At 41.9% G+C, this 20,174-nt stretch overlaps 1 protein-coding gene and 1 long non-coding RNA gene across 3 annotated transcripts in view; both read right to left on the bottom strand.

Moving 5' to 3' along the window:
* PPFIA1 (PPFI scaffold protein A1) overlaps positions 1 to 6,155 on the bottom strand; it is a 58,408-nt gene extending 52,253 nt beyond the window's left edge. Inside the window, exons 1-2 of the mRNA XM_075163357.1 lie at positions 5,305 to 6,155; positions 3,931 to 4,194 (exon numbers count right to left, since the gene is read on the bottom strand). Of these exons, the coding sequence (XP_075019458.1) occupies positions 3,931 to 4,194 (264 nt within the window). The 5' untranslated portion in view covers positions 5,305 to 6,155. The remainder of the gene's footprint in view (positions 1 to 3,930; positions 4,195 to 5,304) is intronic.
* Positions 6,156 to 14,356: 8,201 nt separating this feature from the next.
* LOC142088230 (uncharacterized) lies at positions 14,357 to 19,712 on the bottom strand. 2 transcript variants are annotated; one of them, XR_012675779.1, is made up of 4 exons: positions 19,104 to 19,712; positions 16,780 to 16,961; positions 15,134 to 15,231; positions 14,359 to 14,554 (listed from the first exon to the last, which is right to left on the bottom strand). It is a non-coding gene; the product is annotated as an uncharacterized LOC142088230 (long non-coding RNA). The 2 variants fall into 2 exon arrangements; XR_012675778.1 differs by having other exon boundaries at positions 14,357 to 14,554; positions 16,780 to 19,712.
* Positions 19,713 to 20,174: the final 462 nt, after the last annotated feature.

The following is a 20,174-nucleotide window of genomic DNA, read 5'->3' as shown; positions in this document are numbered from 1 at the left end:
AGTAGTGATAAAATATTTATTATAGATAGAATGCAACTGAAGATGGCCTGCTGGGGACTCACTTTAAATTAAGATACAATGGGCAACCTAGTAAAGCCGAAGCCAAACCAAAATTACAGGCAGCTTTTTTTTCCACATTTAACTCCACATTACAGTAAAGTGCTCTTATTTGCACACACAAACAGCGCCTTTGACAGAAAGTTCTCATCTGCCCCTATATATACGTTACTGAATACAGAAATTCTGAACAGGACCATCACAAATACAGAAAAACCTTCTAACTTTTATTTTACTTACCTTGCATAGAAATGAAAATAAAGTATGATAAATTTAAGACCAAAAGATTAGAAGTGCAAGATTAAGAGGGATCTTAGTAAGAGTGTTGCTGTATTACAGCATTTGTACATCAGCTTATAAAATTCTTAACATATATATTAAAATTGTCATCCTGATAAGAGTTGCTGTGAATTCATGAACTTTGCTTTTATTTGTGTGAGGTACCAGAGCCTCTGTAAATTAAACTCTAGTCTTCTCCACCCAAAACAAGCATGTTGTTGTCATTTACAAAAACTTCTAAATGGAATTCTACCAGCAAATTGAACTCTAGCCTGCACGCCTTAATAGCAAGAACTGGTAGTCACTCGGACCTCATCTACCTTAAGTTCAAAATTTAACTTTTAAACGCAGTAGCATCCTGTATGTTTCACAGCTTAACTTACAAATTTTAAGCACACAAACCCTGAATTTTGTAGAATACACTCTAGAAGGCACATAAAGGGCGTAATTAAATCTACTAAGACCATAATTAAATCATAACTGAATTTGTTTACATTAAAAATAAAAGTTCTGTAAGTTCTCAAAGTAAAAAGTTCATTTTCATTTTTTTCTGTGAAAAATTCTAGGAAGAATAAAATTAATTTTAAGTTCTTGCACAGCAATTTGATTTCATCAAGTTCACGTTCCAAGGTCAGAGTACAGTTCGACTAGGGTAATCTATAATAGAAGGTAACTCCCAAAAAAACAAAAAGCATTGCCAAGAATCCAGTTATTTTATCAAGACAATGTTGATGTATTTCATTTCCAGCTGTCCATATAAGAAAAACTTGTCAGTTTTACTCTGTGTAAACATAACAGATAAAGCACATCTATATAAGATTAGAATGCTCTCCTCTCGGTGAATTAGACATCGACAACAAGTCTTTTTACACTAAATAGCAGTTTCAGGTTTATGTGAGCTAGAACTGATGCCTTTAAATTACTAGCTGACCACCACACTACAAGTATACTAGAAAAGTTACTTCTCTGACGCTTCAGAGAATGCGCATCACTGCTGCAGAATAAATTGCATTTACTTTTATAATCTACAAGATGGGCAAACACACAAGGACTGATTTGTCATTTTGTAACTACATACACACTGAGCACACGAGCCTCTTCCCTGCATGCAGAAACTCAGTGAATGTAAGGAATTGAGCACATGGACGCCATTAGAAATTGAGTGTCTTCATACTAAAAACAGAGAAGTAGTTTTGGCATAGAAGCAATCAGTGTGTGGCATTCCTTCTTTTATACAAGGGGTTTCCATCAGTCATCAGAACGGTCTAACTGGCTGGTTCAGCTAAATATATAAAACAGGAAAAGTCTACATACAAACAATTCAATTCAATACTCCTTAAGATAAAGTCCTTAAAATACTCCAAAATCAACTACAAAGACGTGTTACAAGCTACATGCCAAGTCTGAGGGAGAAATAATACATTGGTTACGTAGTGATTTAGTCATTCATGCAATTATACTAGTATTTGTACAACTGATCTTCACATCTCTTTCTACTAAATTGAAAACAACTACTATAATAAAAAAACTTTAAAAAATGCACACTCCTAAATCCCTTCTTTCCTGAAAAAAAATAACACAGTTGCCAGTAAATTTAAAGTTATCCTGCTTCTACCCCCTCCTTGAAATCCACAGCTAAACAACGGGTCATCTGAGACAGTAGTTCAAAAGAATGCTCAGCTTGAAATAATTAACAAAAAAGTTTGAATAGTTTCAAGTATTACAGTCACCACAAAGTTTTCCTAGTGAACACTTATTACAATTAAAAAAAAAAACCAAACAAACATCCTTTCACCTCATCAGAAATTTACACCTATGAAGTAACCGACTCTTTACCATAACAACAAAACTTGTCAAATACAGAAGTTATTTCTTATTGTAGCAAGAATAATAAAATATTTTTGATTTTTGAAAGTATCATCAACTGTCACCTTCCACAATCATTTCAGCTTAAGCACCACAGAGGACAAAAGTGGCATAGTTTTCACACCACGACAACAGTATTTTTCAACAGCAATCTACAAAAATCCATACACTGCTGTATATTTATATAAAATTGCAGTAAAATTTCTCTCAACTGAACTATGAGACTTGCTTTCTGACAGATTTCGCATGAAACCATACAATGATGTCATACTTGAAAATGGGAATTGTTTTTTTAATTGCATTAATCCTTTAGAAATGTTTAGAAAGAAATGTTTACATATAAGTAGCTTATTAGATTTAGGAAGGAAAGCTGAGAATTGAAAAGGGAAAAAAGGAACAGTACAGTTTAGAGTTTGGGTGATTCTACTCAGCCACAAATTCAAGTGTAATAGTTTGCAGATACAATTGGTTAATGGCATCCATTAATGTAGCAGACCTGAAATAGCGGCTAAAGAGAAGCCACAATTATTACAACAAAAAAAAACAAAGAATGATTTTTGCCTGCAGCACATGATTTAATACAGGGAGCAGCAAAGGTTGGAAATTTCTCCTTTCTGATTTCCATCATACCATTGCAACACAACTAGATTAACATGTATTACTTTTTAGTTTCTATCCCCGAGTAATTGCCAGTACCGATTACCATACCAAGAGTCATACAGTGATTACGTTATAATGAGAGTAGTGGAAACAGAAAGGTTTAAAACTACTGTTTTAAATTTTATAAACAGTAACTATAGTATTTAAGGATATGTAAACATTTGTAAAAATAGTAAGTATTCTTGGAATAACGTATGCAAGTATAATATCATCATGACATACTTGGGACAACAACCAGCCATGCTAGAAAGTGTAAGGCTATCAACAGTTAACTGACACCTGAAAGCAGCCTCTGCTTTGCCTACATTCAAATGCTTTTCAAAGTGTTCAAAGTTCAGTTGTATTCTTTTTAACTAGAACGGACAAAAACTGAGAAGTTCTGTAGACACCAATCACCTTTCCTAACTACACACCACTGCCCTAGGTAACACATTTAGCACTACAGGCTGTATGTTGGTACACTGCATCCTCCAGAAGTCAATACTTGGTAACTCCTAGCAAGACCAAAAAAACCCCAAACCCAAACTCTCAAAAAGGAACTACATGAATTAAACAACTCACTCGGACTTCTACACTGCCATGACAACTCAGCATGTATTCCCAAGGTAGCAGTCTTAAACTTTTCAAGTATTTAAATCAAAGTCCATAAGGGTATCAGAATGGCCTGCTTTCTTTCCCAGAATGGCCTGTATGTAATTCTTAAGCACACGAATGAATCGGGCAGTTAAAAACAACATTAGAAAAATACTAGTGACAGAAGAGAGTCCATCGAGTTCTATTAAACAAAAGGATGTAGATAAGACTGCATGCTCAAGCCAAGCCAAAGAAATGCCGGAAACTGGGAAAGCATATAGGAGGGAAATGGCTGATGTTCCCCGCTTGCCTTGCTTTTATCTCTTTCTCAAAGTGAGCAAGCACCGACAGATACTTCAGGAAAGTACTAAGCTAGATTGATCTTCCCCTAACATAACCTCACTCTTCAGTAAATTAAATATACAAAAAGCCAACAAAAAACCACAAAGAATACAAAAATTATCGAAAGATATCTTCCTTTCAAAACGTCCATACCTGTGGAAGTGCAGTATTGAGCTGTCTCTGCAAGGAATCTCTCTCATGACCAACTTCATGTAGCTTGCCCTGGGTCAATGCTAGCGTCTCCTGAGTTTCTCTTAGTGTTTCCAGAAGGCGATCCCTTTCTTCCAACATGGATACCATTAATTGCTCAAAATGGGAATCAGCATCTGACTGTAACGGGGAACCTGAACCATGGCCTCCATTTCCCCCAGAGGGAATCTCTGCCTCACTGATGGTTGGCATCACCTCACACATCATCTTGAAACAAAATAAGACAAAACAAAGACCATAAATTTAAGTCAAACAAATCTAAACAGGATAAGCAAAGGAACTTTGGATACTACCCATAATACCAGCTTAGCTCTCCCAATGATAGCATCAGCAAAGGTTGCCAACACCTTAGTGTTTGCCACTATTTCATTAAGAGTGCAGGAGAAAAGGTATACAATCAATTTAATCAAGGCATCACTTCATAATGAGAATCTTGTGACGTCTTGCTAAACCAGATTTTTACAGCTACGTTTCAAACTGTGATCTCATTTTAATGGATTTATATTTTTGTTAAGAGTAAACTGCTGCTGAGATCTTTAAAACAACAAAGATAAGAATGCAGCATGCCTCCAAAAATTATACACTTAACTGATTACACTGCATATTTTCAGAATCATTATCTGCTTCTTCCAACGTTTGAAACATACAAAGATAGTATCTAAAACAGTACTTTGAGCTTATGCTGGCTGTAAAAAGTCTATGGTAAAAGTGATGCATGTAAATTAGTGGTAAATCCAAATAGTCCAATTCAGGAGATACGCATGTAAAGGAAGATAAAAAGCAAAAAATTCATTATGAAGCGGTAGCAGCCGTCACTGTGGATAACAAAAGTAAAGGTAAGCAAAAATAATTCAAGGCAGAGTATGAATACAATTAACAATGCAAATGTAAATGTACTACTGTTAAATTGGAAGGATTTTTAAGAGACCCTAACAGATCCTTAGAAGAGGCTAAGGCATCAAGTTTTTTAAAAAGCATGGAAAAAACCCACTGATATAATTACTGCACACTCTCAGTGAACCACTAGGACTTCTAGAGTTCTTCAGACAGCCTCTCTCAACATCACAAACCTAGAAGAACCTAAGGCAAATCATAAAAAAATAGTTCTGTCAACCTCTCAGGTACCACAAAGTTTGTTCTCAGCCTTAAATTTCACACTCATATCTGAACGTTTTAAAGAACAATTAAACTTATCCTGAGCCTTACAGTGGGACCTCTCAATCCCTTGAAAGACTTGGAACAGCCTGAAGTGCTTTATAACATTTTCATGCATGATTACTATAAGCCCTGTATTTTCAACACTACCACATTATTTACCTTGCTCAATAAAATAAAAAGGCTTGGAAAACAGGCCCCAGGTTTCCTGTAGTACCAGTTCTTCTCTGCTTTTAGAAGTTTTTTGTTACTCCCAAAAACTTTTCGGATTGCAAAGCATCCATTCAGCTCTAGTCCAATGTCTATTTAATTGAAACACCTCGTGCACATGAAAACAAATAAACCTGCCGAGTAAAGAGCAGATCCAGTAAAAAGCAGCAGCAGCTTCAGCTAACTAGCCAAGTCCCCAGAAGAGAAGAATGTGAAAATAAACGGTATCAGCTTCCCATCCCTCTATTACCGGCCCACAGGTCCTGCAACAGCTGGGAGGGGGGGAATCATGTGCTGAAGAAAAAAAACCAAAAGTAGTCTGATGCAGTGGTGCAACAAGCTTCAATAGTTCATCGCTCATAAATTCCACTCAGGTCACAATCGCATTATTAAAGAGAGTACGGACAGCATGGGAAAACGGCTCGAGCTTTCTTGTAAAGGATTTGGAAAAGCCTCCCTTCTTTCCTCTTCTATTAACTCCAACGGGAGGCTCTCCTTCCAGTTTCCTGGGTCTTAGTTCAAACATTTATAATCCCCAGAGCAAGGCGCTGGTATCTCTTCGGAAGGCGAGAAGGGACACCTGTAGTTTCCTCTGCGTTAGTCCTCCACCCGCTCTCGCCCCGGCCGGTCCCACCGACGATGCTCCGGAACCGAGATATCCAGTCGAGCGGGGGTGAAAGAAACGCGCCGAGAACGGAGGCAGCGCCCGGGAAGCACAGGCGGGGAAGGAGGCCCCGAAGTGAGACGGGGGCACCGGGAGCTCGCCGCCCGGGTCTCGCCGCTCCTCGTCCGCGGCAGGGCCCCACAAAGAAAGATGCTGGCCGAGGAGATGGGGCTTTTCTGCTCCCCCTCCTGCCCCTCACGGGGAGTGCCGGGCCGGGCCTCCCTCCCCGCCGGAGGCCCCAGCGGCGCCGGGAGCGCGGCCCCGCAGCCGCGGCAGCCCGCGCACAGCCGGCCCGGGCTCAGCTCAGCCCCCGAGGAGCGAGCCCGGCCGCGGAGGTCCCGGCGCCGCGAGGGCCGAGCGAGCCCTCCCTCCGGCCCCTACCGAGCGGCGGGGCAGGCTCCCCCGCGGCGGGAGGACTCGCGTCCCTCCGGGCCGGGCCCGGCTCCGGCTCCGCCCGCCGCCGCCTCCACGTCCGTGGTGGCCGGCGAGGGGCCGGCTGAGGCCGGGTAGGTGCCGCTGCGTCCCGCGCCGGCGGCGGCGGCCTGGGCCCGGCGGTGCCGCCGCGGCCTTAGGGAGCGGCAAAGGCCCTGCGCGCTGGGAGAGCCCCGATCGCCGCCGCCGGCCCCCGACCTGCCGACCGCCGCGCCAGCCCCGGGCGCCGCCGCCTCCCGCTTCTCCCGGCGCCCTCTGCGGCTCCTGCATAAATCAGTGCGGGGCCCACAATGCACCGCGCGGGGAGGCTCGGGCGCCCCTGCCCTCCTTCCCCACCGCCCCGGGGCCGCGGGTTCGAGACCCGCTCCGCAGCTCCAGTGCGCGACCTTTCCCTTCCCCTACAAGCGATACTCCCGCCGCCCACGGGTGTCCGCCCGAAAGGAGGGCTGCCACGTCTCTGGAGCAGAGCCCCGGGGTAGGAGGCGTGCTCGCTGAGGGCTGAGCAACAGGGCAGGACCGGAGCCATCACCGCTGCGTGTGCCAGAGTCGCCCCGCAATGGCAGTCCTTCCCGGGGCCTGCGTGTCACGGCACGGCCCTGCCAGGCAGGTCTGCCCGCTCCTGCCAACAGCGCGCTGCCTGCTGCGGGCATCGCCCGCCGAGCGGGAGCTGGGCCCTGCCCCGATCCCTCGGCCCGCTGCCGTCGCCTCGGCCCGCTCCTGTCGCCTCAGCCCGCTGCCGTCGCCTCGGCCCGCTCCTGTCGCCTCGGCCCGCTCCTGTCGCCTCAGCCCGCTCCTGTCGCCTCAGCCCGCTGCCGTCGCCTCAGCTCGCCCTCTCGTCCTTGACCGGCTCCCCTGGCCTCAGCCACTGCCCGTGCCCTCCACCCATGCCCTGCAGCGTACATTCAGAAATATTTGGGGGGGGTGGTGAGCCATGTGTTCAAGCCTCGCGGCTGGCAGAGCCGTGAGGTGATGGTTTTAACCAATTAACCGTGTAACTAACGGCTCTGTGGTGAGTAAAGCGGCTGGAGGAGCCAACGCCTGCGTGGGTCTGCGGGCCGCAGAGAACACCAGTTGAAGCGGTGTAATGAGCCGTCTTCCACCATAATTCACAGGAGGTCTGTGTGCTCCCCGAAGGCTTGGCGTGGGCGACGAAGGCTTCTCCCGCCTCGCCCTGTGAGGAAGCGGTGCCATGGCATCCTCAGCACAGCTCCAGCGAGGGGTGACCGCCGGCGTAGCTTATTCCCCGCAGGAAATGGGCTTTGGCTACACTGACAAAAGAACTCTCTTTTTTCCTGTGTAAGCTGTTTCCAAAACAGCATATAAACGTTTTCCACTCGCGTTTATATAGCTTTTACCCTGTTTCTGGATGACCGTGTTTCTAAAACTTTTTCCATGCACCTGAGTAAGGTTGGAGTTTGTAGGCAAAGCTTAGAAAAATCTCTTTTCTCTCTTCCGTTTGCGTCACTACTATGAATAAAGCATTTGCATTTTGGACCCTATTCTTGCTTTTATAGTGGAAAGCTCTGAAAAGCATCACGGGCCAGTTACGCAGGCAGAGGCACGTCATGCCAAAAAGCAGCAGTCCCTGCACTGAAGGTTGTGCGGTTTTGTGACTGGATTACATGACACTTAATTTGTAAACACAACATATCGACACCTAGCACTGGATAGTGAGGATCATTAATGAGTCATTCTTCCTTCCCCCTAATACAAAAATCTTTACAATGACAAATTTACCACATTGTGCTCTTTCCTTTGGAATTTGAGCCTTTAGGGTGAATTCAGGTCACATTTTTAAGTTTTTCCTCTACAGCCATGAGGTCTAGATTTTTTTTTTTCCCTTTTGAAGTTTCTGATATAATCACGTGACTCTGGGAGCTGGAACTTTAAGGAAAATCATGAGTTCTGCCAAATACTGGTTAGCACAGGTTTAATGCTGAGTAATACAGCGTTAAACATTGAAGTGTAATTGTATAAATGCTGAGATTTGACTTTTCAATACAGAAAGAATAGCAAAATAAATTCCAAAATCAATTGTGCTTTTCCTGAGGAAACCTCCCAATGTTATGAATTAACCTCTGCTGTCAAGTAGTCTCAGTATAGCTCAATGCTATTATTTATAAGCTTCGATATATTTATATTGATATATTTAGAAACTTATAAGCTTCGATTTTAACATAAACCACCTAAAATTATCATGGGAGGGGAGGAAGGAAGGCATCATTCACTTGGCCCTCTCTTTCAACCTGCTACTGAGGGTTTAACTCACACCGAGGGTTTCTTTCACATAATTCACATTAATGTAGAACTATCAGCAAAGTCTGGGCCATGCTTATGAAGCGTAGCAACGTATTTCTGGGGGTCAAAAGAAGATAGTTACTTAATGCTTAAAACTAGGTCCTGAAGATTACCTTGGACGTAATCAGCTCTTTATTTCTAAGCACATTTCTACAGATAAATGCTTCTATTTCATGGCCCCAAACTCTCTCTTTGTCTTTACCTGCATCAACAAAATTGTCTCCCGTAACTTGCATGCAATTCATTGCTACGACTGTATTCCTTATACACCACAGGTGCTGATTTTGTCTGATGCTTTAAAGAAAACAAAAATACCCTGCCAGCTTGACCTGCTTGTTGAAAAGTTAAGCAAACCACTAGTAAAAATACTTAAACTCTTAATATGCAAGTGAAAAACAAACCCAGTTTTCTAAGCATGGTCACAAATATGTAGAATAAAAATGTACTGGCAAAAGAGGAGAGATGGTATTTCCTTACCTCGCAGACTAGGATTTCACGTAATTCTTTCCTTCCTCTATAATGCAATAGGGTAATATAAAAGGTAATATAAAAATATAAATAAGTCAAACTGATACCAGTCTAATAAAGTGAGACTTTAAAAACTGAAAAGCGTTTTAAAAAATCAAAGAAATTCCTCTTGCTCATTATTAAAAAAAAAATTTTAGTAACTTTTTGGAAGATGAAAAGTTTTTTTTCCCGCTATCTTCATTTTGTTGTCACTTATACTGCAAGTCTAATATCAAAGTGACAGCCTGCTTAATTTTTAGCAGAAAGCCCTCAATATTGAAAATTACTGATTTCATTGTGAAATAATTTATGAATGACAGCTAGGCACCAGCTCTTCTAATAATGCCCTGCAGTCTTTCCACCTGTAGTGGCAGAACAGCCATTTTGGACATTACATCCACTGATTTACTCCAGGTTTATACAGTTTCTAGATTTCATGCTCACACTTGCACAAAAAAATATTTTTGAAGCACAGAAGGATATTACGTATTAATTCTGAGAGGAGGAAAAATATATTTTACGAACTAACTGGTAAAGGTGTATGAAGCGATGCTCATTTTCCTGTCATTCTCCAAATGTTACTAGCTATGGACCCTGCAGCTGAACTACAGTGCCTGAACTATTGCATGATGAAATTTTAAATAAAATATGCAGGCATAACAATTAAAGTATGTTAAAATAAGCTACCATCAACTGATACAATCAGGTATTTCTTAGGCTGCTTTATTACCAGCAACGTTTTTCCACTGACAACAAAGAGCATGGAATTTCATCCCAGCCAAAGTTTCCACACTGCAGTTGCTTCAGTGAATTCAGAAATCTATTTCAGAATTCAGAAGTTTATTCAGAATTCAGAAGGGAACAATTTGTAGGATTGGAACCATAACTACTTTTGGAAAAGAAATTGAAAAATTACAAAAACTACACATTTCAAAATATTTTCAAGAATTTAAGGGAATTATCTTCTTGCCACTAGTTGACAAGCAATGAACAGTTCCACATAGCAGCAGAGATTTGAATGCGAGAGCCAGCGTCTGCCATCGGTTCCCCATGCTGAGGTTTTCCCTGTGGCAGGGTCCCTGCCGAGCACCAAGTCTCCACTGCAGGCCTTACAGGTTGTGCCTTGCCCCTTCCTAAGCCTGAGGGCTGAAGTTTTGTTCCCTGCAAATATGTTTCTCAGGTGCGTCAGCTGTGGTGGTGAGGGCAATGGAGACGTGAGATACCTTTTCTGATAGGACAGTGCTCCTTATTTTGTCCTCATCCTTTGGGAGTCAGAGTTCAAATGGGCTGAAACTGTTGGACCTGGCTCTGCCTAACCAGTTTGCAAGTTGAGGAAATCCTTCCAGGTCGGAATTCAGGTGGACAGTGCATGCCAGGAAAGGCAAAATCCTCACCTTTCATCTTGTTTGCTTTTGCTGTACCACTTCTGTGGATGAAGAGGACTTCGTCTAAGGAGCTGTCAAGGCAGCATCTTCAAAATAATGTGTTCAAGCAAAACCAAAAGAAGGCTGAAAAATAAAGTGGCATTTACAGCTGCATGAACAAACACAATTTCACTTCAACTCATCAGACATAAAAAATGAAAAGTAATAACGTTAATAGAAAGAATCTGGCCTGATTTGATTTTCGTTTAACATGAGTCAAATGGAGACTTTGCGCACGTAAGGGCAAAAGGTTAAACGCTGTAATAGGCACAGAATTTATAATCTCTATCAAATTGGACACTGCAATACATCCAGTCAGATTAACTAATCTCAGACCCAGGTTTTGCAGAATAAATTCATAAGTGAACCTTGGTATTCACCTAGATCCTAAAAGATGTCATTACATTTTCTCTCAGTTTGGGATGACTTGGAATGTGGTTGGTTTTTTCTTTTGAAACTAAGTTTTGGGTTGTCCTTAAATGGTTAAAACCAAAACTAAAGAGTCATACCAACTACCAACTATAATCACACTTCATTATGAAAGCAAAGAACCTTCCACACAATTCTGAAATGGAGAATAAATATGAATGAACTCCATATATTAATTTTCACTTCGACCAGTTTGTTAACAAGGCACAGACACTCTCGCATTCAGCTTTCCCAGCTCCTCTCATCTGTGGTTGGACTTCCCATCTAAGAGGTTTTAGCTGTAGACCCTCCTCAGCCTCAGGGAGTTGTCACCTTTATCTTTGTCACCTTCATATCATGGATCACTCCATACGCAAATTTCAGAGGAGAGATGGAAATGTCATCGGTTAGGCACTTTCTTGAGAAATGGGTTTCGGCCTCAGGTGGGAACAGAGTTCCCATAGCATACAAATGTCTGCTATATAAAAGGGAGGCACTGTCTCCTCATGTATAAACAGCTGGGTGTTCATTCATGCCCGAAAGAATGGCTTAGTCCAGGAGGGAACTTGAATCCAGAATATCCTAGTTAAGGAATATGCCTCCCACATGACGTTCTGCAAATACCTTTGTTAAGCACCTTGCTTTGTGAATGCTACACTCCAAGCCCAGACCGTGGATACAGATACAGGCACCTCAAAAATATCTAAAAGGACGTATTGCTATCCCTGTGTGCAGTCCACCGTAGCCCAGAGCGGATCAGGGCTTTAAATGCCACAAACATGACTGAATAATCAGATCTTTGCACAATGCTCTGTGTTGCACATAATACAAAATAATAAAGTCAGGAGAACTCCTAGGTGTTTACTGCAAAATATAGGAATATTTCTCAGCATTCCTATTTACTTTGTAGTACAAGGAATATGGTTCCTTTTTTCTTCCTCCTGGGCATGTAACCCAAGATATACTGTACAACATCACGAGCACTAGCAGCTCAGATCTTTTTAACTAAATGACTATGATATCTCTTTTATAAGTTCAGCAAGAGGTCTGGCTCCCTGTCCTTGTCATTTAGTGAGACGTAACACTTGTTGACATGTCCAGAAAGAGCCATACTCTACATCAGCTGACAGCAAAATAATCAGTTCAGAGACCTAGGTTAAATATCTCTTTGCACCTCAAAACCACATGATGAAATTCAAACAAAAGCTGTTAAAAACAGGGAGGAGAAGGAAAAAAAAAGCTTTCCTTTCCTGTCACATGATAAATTAGATCCTAGTGTTTATCCAAGCTCAGCAAAACAGCAACCTCTTCCTGCCGGCGAGTTTTGCACGGCGAGGCGTTGGGGTCCGGCCGTGCCGAGCTGCCCTCCCTGCCAGCAGCGCGGCTCTGAGGACAAACGCCTGCTGCCACCCGCTCGCCGCGAGGAAGAGCTTCTCACCAGAAGGTGAAGGAGCAAAGCGCTCCGCTGTTGGCTTCACAGCAGCGCGGGGCTGCATCCGCTGCAACCACAGAGTGCTTTATGGTTCATTTGTACTGAAATTTCCTTTGTGAGCCTCAAAGCCACCCTACACTAGCACAAAACCTCCACTGAAAATAGTCCAAGATCGCCCATGCATTTTTTTTTCCTTCTGACTCAAGCCGACGGTACCTTATTTACTCCTTGTCCTCTTTAGATGACTTAATGACTTATCAGCAAAATGCATTTTGAACGCATTTCATACCGAAATGAATAGATGAAAGAACAGGATTTTTGCCAACAGCGCTGATTATTCTTTTGTCAGTAGATAGACGTGACCTGAACTATTCTGTTAGTGTAACAAATGTCTCCAGAAGTTGCTAGACAGAGACTTTTTGCCTGAGGGAGAAGGAACAAGAGGGGAAGAGGCTGGAAGATGGCCTATAGAGAAGAGGACAGAGGTAATTAATGGTTATGCCCGTGTATAAAGATAAGTGCACCAGTAAATGTGTCAGCCCTTCGGCAACAGAAGCTATGACTTCTAGAAACCATGCCTTGACACAGTTGTTCTTTACGTCGACCTTTTATTTATATAGTATGGGTCTACATGGACCTATGTAGGATTTAGGCAGGTGTAAATCAAATCAGAATTGGCTGCTTTGAAATTTCAGAGGGTTTTGAGTTGGACTTACTGCATCTGATAGGAAGAAGTCTCCACAAAACCCACAAGAAACTGGAGACATGCAGAAAACTCTTAAGAGACCAGATGAACTTACACTATTTATTTCAATGGGAATCATACCTATGTCAAGACCATAAATATTTTCCAAATATAGCTGCTGTTCCTGCAACCAAACCCACTCAAGTACAAACCCACTGAACTCAAAAAGGGTTTCAGCTTCAGTTGTGCAATTTGCAGTTCAGAATTATTGCAGCTGTTGTCTTTTTTGTATGGATTTACAGCAGCAGAAATCCCCTTGAGCTAGACAGAATTTCTAAGGCAAAGGATCATTTATTTCAGTCTGGAGTGAAATATACCCCTAATATCTACTGCAAACGTGGTCTACACTAAGTGAATGTAAGATTTCAGCACATCTTCAAATAGTTTTTTTGGAACTGTAATGAAAGATATCTACCTAAAAGTGCATTCAGTTATAATTTCAGGGCAATAGGGTTGTGCATTATTTAGCGGCACAATTTTTTTAGAAATATTTTTTTTTGGAAAGGCCAGATTCATGTGACATAGTTGTGAATAACATTGGAAGAAGAAACTGTCTGCAGTCAAGAATTCAGAACCAGCTGTGATAATGCAGCTCCTGACTAACTAGAACAGGTTTGGATACATTCCACCTGGCTGACCACCTACATCACAAACCCATTTACCCTCAGTTGCCTCTGTAATCAGTGGAGCAAGAGAGCCACTCCATGGGAGTGATTCAGATCTTTGGTGTGGTCCATGAATCACCCGCTCAAGAGGCTTGTCTCTTCTCATTGACTACAGAGGGAGCCTAGGGCAGCCGGACTCCTGCCGTGGGGGAGCCGCAGTTTGATGTCTAAACCAGCGTGAGATGAATCTGGGCTGGGATGCTGGATACATGCGAGAAACAGCACAGCTTGTTTGTAGGAAAGCGAGTAAAATGAATGTGAACGTCCACAGAAATAAGCAGTGCTGTTATCGGCTTCGTTGCTTTGGATTTAGCAGCCCAAGGTTTGTCTGTCCTGTTAATTTTAACTGGTCTGGAATTAAATTACTGTATTTACAAGACTGGAGCCTAGAGCTTCAGAGCCATGGCAATCTCTCAGGATATGTAAAAAATCAATTACCAAGAAAAAAAAATTATGTTATTTTTATTCCAAAACGCCTTGTATACGCACGCAGTGATCCCAGAGTGAGCTCTATAGACATTTAGCCTTTCACCTGTTTATTTTGCAAGACCCCAAGACAGAACAGGAGTTGGTTTCTATGCGGATCATTTCCAAACTGAGGCTTCAGCTTTTAGAATGTTTTGAGACCTGTTAAGAGAAAAGAAATAATAGAAGATTGTGTTATTTTAATAATACATGCATTGAGCTTTATAAATAGTCTGACTAGAGTAAAAAGGATTTGCATCTGAAGAAACACTTCTGTTCCCGTAAATCAGTGTTTGAAGGAAAAAAATAGTTTCTTTTCACTTTGTCTGCTATGCAAAGGCTCCTGCTGTTTCAAGGGGCTTTGGAGTAGGCACTAAGCAAACTGGATCATGATTTCTATGTACTCAGGATCCTCTATTATTAGTCCTTCATACTGTAGTAAGGTAGATAAAAGCATTTTATAAATAAAGAGATCTCATATAGCACTTACACCTATTTTTAATCCTTAACTGACTAGATTTCAAGTGATAAGATACCTTTCATTACATGCACATTGCCTGCATGAAATTGCATGCAGCAATCACTGCAGCCCTTGAAATGAGAAGTTTAGGGGATCCAGTGCAATCAGTATGCATAGTCAGAGAGTCTAAATACCAGTAATTCTCCTCTCAACTATAAAGGCTGTGTACTTTAGAAAAATCTCATCCATCAACGTTACTAATCTTCATGTACAATACTTACGTCTTCCAGAGAAAATAACTAATTCTCCTGACTTCGATAGCAATTTCTCAATTATACAACTGAAGTTCAACTGAAGTGGCCAACTTCTACATCCCCCTCTAGGAGAAAAAATCTGTTGTTAAGAACAGAGCAAGACATATGCAGCTTCAGATAGCTACTACTGAGCAGTACATACAATGGAAACTGAAGATAATGCTGCCATAATTAATTATATTAACCTCGTGTTTGATAATTGGCATAACATGGCTTTCTGTCTGTCCCAAAGCCACAAGTGCCAAGTCCCAGACGAGGCTTGGCTCTGTGTACGCAGCGGTACCCACACCACAGCGGCGCGCACAGAGACTGGTGGCAGAGCAGCATCCCACGGCGGCGGCAGCGGTGATAACAGCGGGGATAACAGTCACAACGGACTCTCGCCACGCACACGCTCATACGGACGTTTATGAGCGTGAACACCGCAGTTCAGGTTGCCTGCTCTAGCTGGAGTCAGACTTTAAATGAAGCAGGTTGTGCTTCTTGACTGATCCCTGAGGGTCACTCCTCTGAGTTCAAGCATCTTACAGGAGTGTGTTTATCTTCACCTGAGGTTTGATCCAGCGTGTCCTCAGCCGCCATCAAGGTCTTCATGTGTGGTCTTTTCACTCATCTTAGCTACCAACAAAAGATTTGTCCCTGTGTTGTGCCAGATAATACTCTTACTCACTCGAGGGTTTTTTTTGCCTTTTTCTGTTTGCCTGTTCCTTTGTATGGAGCTTTTATCAAATTACAATTAATTAATGCTGGCAGTTATGAAATAAAAAGCCATTTACAATCTAGCTGCTGAAAGTAAGATTACGTGGCGTGTAGTTTGCAAGAGAAAAAAGTGAGAGAAAAAAACAAGAGAAAAAAGTATGAAAGGTAGTCCTCTCCCTGCTCTTGGTTAAGAAATCATTATTTCTAGGAAGGTGGACAAAAGCTGAAAAAACCTTGTCGCTGTCTTGTCCCTAAACCACATCAATTAGGTAATCCTTAAACAAAGTAAGAATAACAAAAAAACCCCAAACATTTAGGAAATGGCTGAAAGCCATGTGTAAGATATAAAGGGGAATAACTCATAATAGAAAAAACAGCAGACCTGACATTGTTCATCTGTGCCATAACAAGCAGGGCGAATGATTTATTTCAGAGCTAAATTCCTTGTTCTCCTGAATGCAGTTCATATTAAAGACCCTTTGACCATACCATCTGTTTGCATTGTAATTCACATTTACAAGAGTCAACATAAATATTGACTCACGAACAGGTTCTAGCTCAGGCCTGTGAGTTAAGCTGCCACAATACGCTTAAGCTTTTGCGCAAAGAGCTGGAGGAATATTGGTCACTTTTTCCTTTCGTGTTATATCCGATCAATCAATCACTACTCCAAATACAGGTCAGATCCCCTCGCAAATCCAAATAAACTTACAACTTCCCTTTGTCCTTTAAACAATTTTAAATGCCGATGCCTAAAACTTCCAGGAATCATTAACATTTCTTCATATACAAATGTGAAATGTTAAGTCTAGCCAAGGTGAGATTAATTTGGCAGTTTCAGTCTAGTGAAATGTTGCCCTTGCCACAAAAGCCATCGAGGAACTTGGCGCCAACCCGTTCTTTGTAGTTCTTACCTGTGAAGCCAAAGACTGAAGTGGCACGGACTCGCCTATCTTCTGCCGTAATCACTTAGGGGCACCGCGAAAGCGCACGCAGAACGAGAAGGAAGGATTCTTCCATTCACTTTGGTCAGGTGTATAATTTCTAAACTGCACTGTGCCTGTTAAATAATTTCTTTGGTGTCCACAGCTGCTGCCTGCAAGAGCAGAAGTAACAGGGAAGAGAACAGAGGGTTAATGTCAGCATCACAGATTTTGTATTGACCCAAAATATTAGATTGAAGGAAAATGCTGAAAATCATAGTAACTGATGTCCGCTCTAATGTATAGTAGGAATTAAGCCAACTCTTGCATTTAAATCTGCGAGATTAAAACAATGGCTTAAAATCACTTTTGCTCTGCCTGATCTTGAAGATGCAGCAGCTGGCCCTGAATTTGTACTTAATATTTAGTGTTGGCCCATAAATACAACACAGTTATTTCTAGAAAAACTAGGGCTGCTCCTGGAGATTGTCATAGGGATATATTTCTTTACAAAGGTAGCATATGGCTTATAAGTGATAGACATAAGTTTGAGAAGCAGTATTGAGAAATAGCCCTGTCAGGAAAGTCTTGTTTTCCAGATTATATCACATAACTTTACTTAAGGGTGTGTGCATGTATGCATATGTATACACACGCTATATACACACATACAGAGAGATATGTGTATATACATACACAGAAGCACACAAGGATTTGGGAGGCACGTCATTTTCGTGTCCAGCACTTTCTTTCTCTCCCGTAATAAACTGTACAGTTTTCTTTCACCAAAATAACTCAGCACAAGTTTGATTCCAATGTATCTTTAAGCGGTGTACAAACAGAAATGTTCTTTGCATAAGTATTCAGCATTTACTACATGCAACATGTCCATGGATATTCACCTAATAAGGGGAATATTCAGTATAAGCGATACAATGAAAATAAGTTCTGCAGGACCAGATTTTAGCTGTAAACAGAACCATCAACTTTTATGCCAGCCAAAATCTGCAGTGACAATTTAAAGTTTTAGGTACCAAATCCAGTGATGTTTTGCTGGATTGGGTTGTTTTATCATACATTCCGCAGAAAGGTCAGGATGTGCAGTAGCCGCAACGGGGAAGGTTCATGACTCCCAATTTTAAGTGCACATAGAGATAGCATCTCTTACCTGTCTCAGTTTGCAGCCAAAATGCTGCAGAAAAGCCGGCATATATGGACACCAGTGAGTTCTTAGCAAGGTTTATGAGCGTACAAAGGAAGGGTTTTTCAGCTCCTTGGGCTCAGTTTGGTTGCATGATTAGAGAGGCTTTATTGTCTGCCTTTAATAATGCCACCTTTGTAGTACCAAAATACATGACCGAAAGAAGCTGGCAGCACTCTTCAGCCAGCAGCTCCCCATTCCTCCTCTTTGCATGGAAAGAGGAAGCTGCCACTGCTGCTGTAACATTTGACATGATAACGTTACAAAAACAGGATATTCCCTGACCTGCTTACAGGTACCGTGGCAATTCCATCAATGCCCATTTTGCCCTAGCTGAGGTTGTCATATCCTATCTAAATACATTAAAAACCACTGGAACAGGCTGTCTGAATAACTAGGGATGATTCAAGAAACGTCAAAGTCCTCTTCAAACCACCAAGAAAACCAGTGTTTGTCCTCCCTCAGGCTTGTGTGTTATAATTATTCAACATTTAATGATGTGTGGGGGTATGAGTTTGCAGGAGGGAGATAAGGGATGAAAGTAACCTTTTAAAGGAGAAAATGGGACAAGCCTATGGGGCACTTCAGGTACCGTTTAAATAAAAGAAACTGTGATCTAATTTCTCCATAATTCTTTCTCTAATTCCTCTGAATTAGGCTGTGGGAACTTCTCAGACCTCGCAAAACAAATTGAGCTCCCCACAACTCAGACCTGAGCAACAGAGATCAGACGTTGCTGGAGAGGCCTCTTCTGGCAGAAGGCATGGCACAACCCTATTTGAGTCACTGATTATTAAAAGAGTCACCCTTAAAAAATTCAGTTCAGCCTAAGTGCAAGTATCCCTAATAATAATACTCTACAAAACAGTAAGAATACTAACCTAGGAAATGCACAAAAAATAGCATTACATTATGTGCGAAAGCAAACTCAGGATTTTCAAAGGTGTGGATTGATATTAAAATTGGTTAAGTACCCTGGCTGTTTTTGCAATGGTATCTACTTCGAGGCTGTTGATGAGACACTTCTGCAAACCTTAATGCACAGAAGTGAGATCTCTCTTTGGCTTTCAGGCTGCAAAATGATCTGGCCCTTTCACACTACTCAGTAGCTTACCCAGTAAAAATTATTACAGGAGAATCAGGAATTTCTAGGGCTGAGGATTTCCCACTCCAACGAGGATTCCCACGTCCACTCCCACTTTAAGCAACATGCGTAGAAAGGAGGAGATACTCCTAGGGAGAAAATCATGATCGGAGTATCCTATGCCGTGCTCCAGCTGCTCTTCGTTACCCGTGGAGGCTGTAGGGAGCACAAGCATCAGTTACGTATGCCGAGGAGCTCAAGGACTGTTTGGGATCCTGGCTAAGCACCGAAGCGGTTTGGACACCTTCTTTCCCCAGCACTTTATTCGCGTACTGAATGCAGGATGGAAAATGAGGGTCCCACCCGCAGAGTTACTCTTGCAATCAGCGTCCACGGTTTGTGCACTCCTCTTGCTCACATTAAGGTACTTACTCACGTTACTGTTTTATTACGTTAGTCTAACATGAAACTAAGGGGTTTAAATTTTTATTCACTCATTCAGTCTCGCGAATAAAGGTTTGAAGTGAGTCAGGGCTGGAGTGCTGGTAACTATGAAGTTCCAGGAAATGAAAGGAAAAAATACTGCACGGACTGAAGGACCTTATAAATACAAACATCTAAGATACACCACAACATTTAATATCCCTTAAAATTCACAGACCAGATGTGGAATTTGACATTTTGATTTAAAGAATCACATGTACTGTAGGGAGATACGAAGTTCTTTAGCATTAAAGTGGTGTTTTTTTGGAAAAAGTAGAATATGTTTTACAGAAAATTGTATGAGGTCCACAGTGAATAACTTGTTTAGGTGGTATATAACAGAGCTGCAAGTAGCCGTTAGCTAGAAATGCACACTTTGTTGTTTTTAGCTCTCATTAGTTTTAATTCATCTGCATATATATTAGCTCCTTCATGCACAAACATGCAGTTAGACACAGAAGTTTGAATTTTACCATTCAAGCTGGATACAGAAATGGAAGTGCCATGTGCTAAACTGGTGGTTAGAAAAACGCTGAAAGTAAATGTCTTAATTTCTAGCCCCGCACTCTTGCGCGCGCCCTGTCCCAACGGGGCAGTGGAACCGAAAAGAGAGAATTC

The sequence above is a fragment of the Calonectris borealis genome, chromosome 14 (genome assembly GCF_964195595.1).
Source record: "Calonectris borealis chromosome 14, bCalBor7.hap1.2, whole genome shotgun sequence".
NCBI lineage: Eukaryota > Metazoa > Chordata > Aves > Procellariiformes > Procellariidae > Calonectris > Calonectris borealis.
The sequence above is the reverse complement of the archived record's forward strand: the minus strand, read 5'-3'. Positions and strand labels throughout refer to the sequence as shown.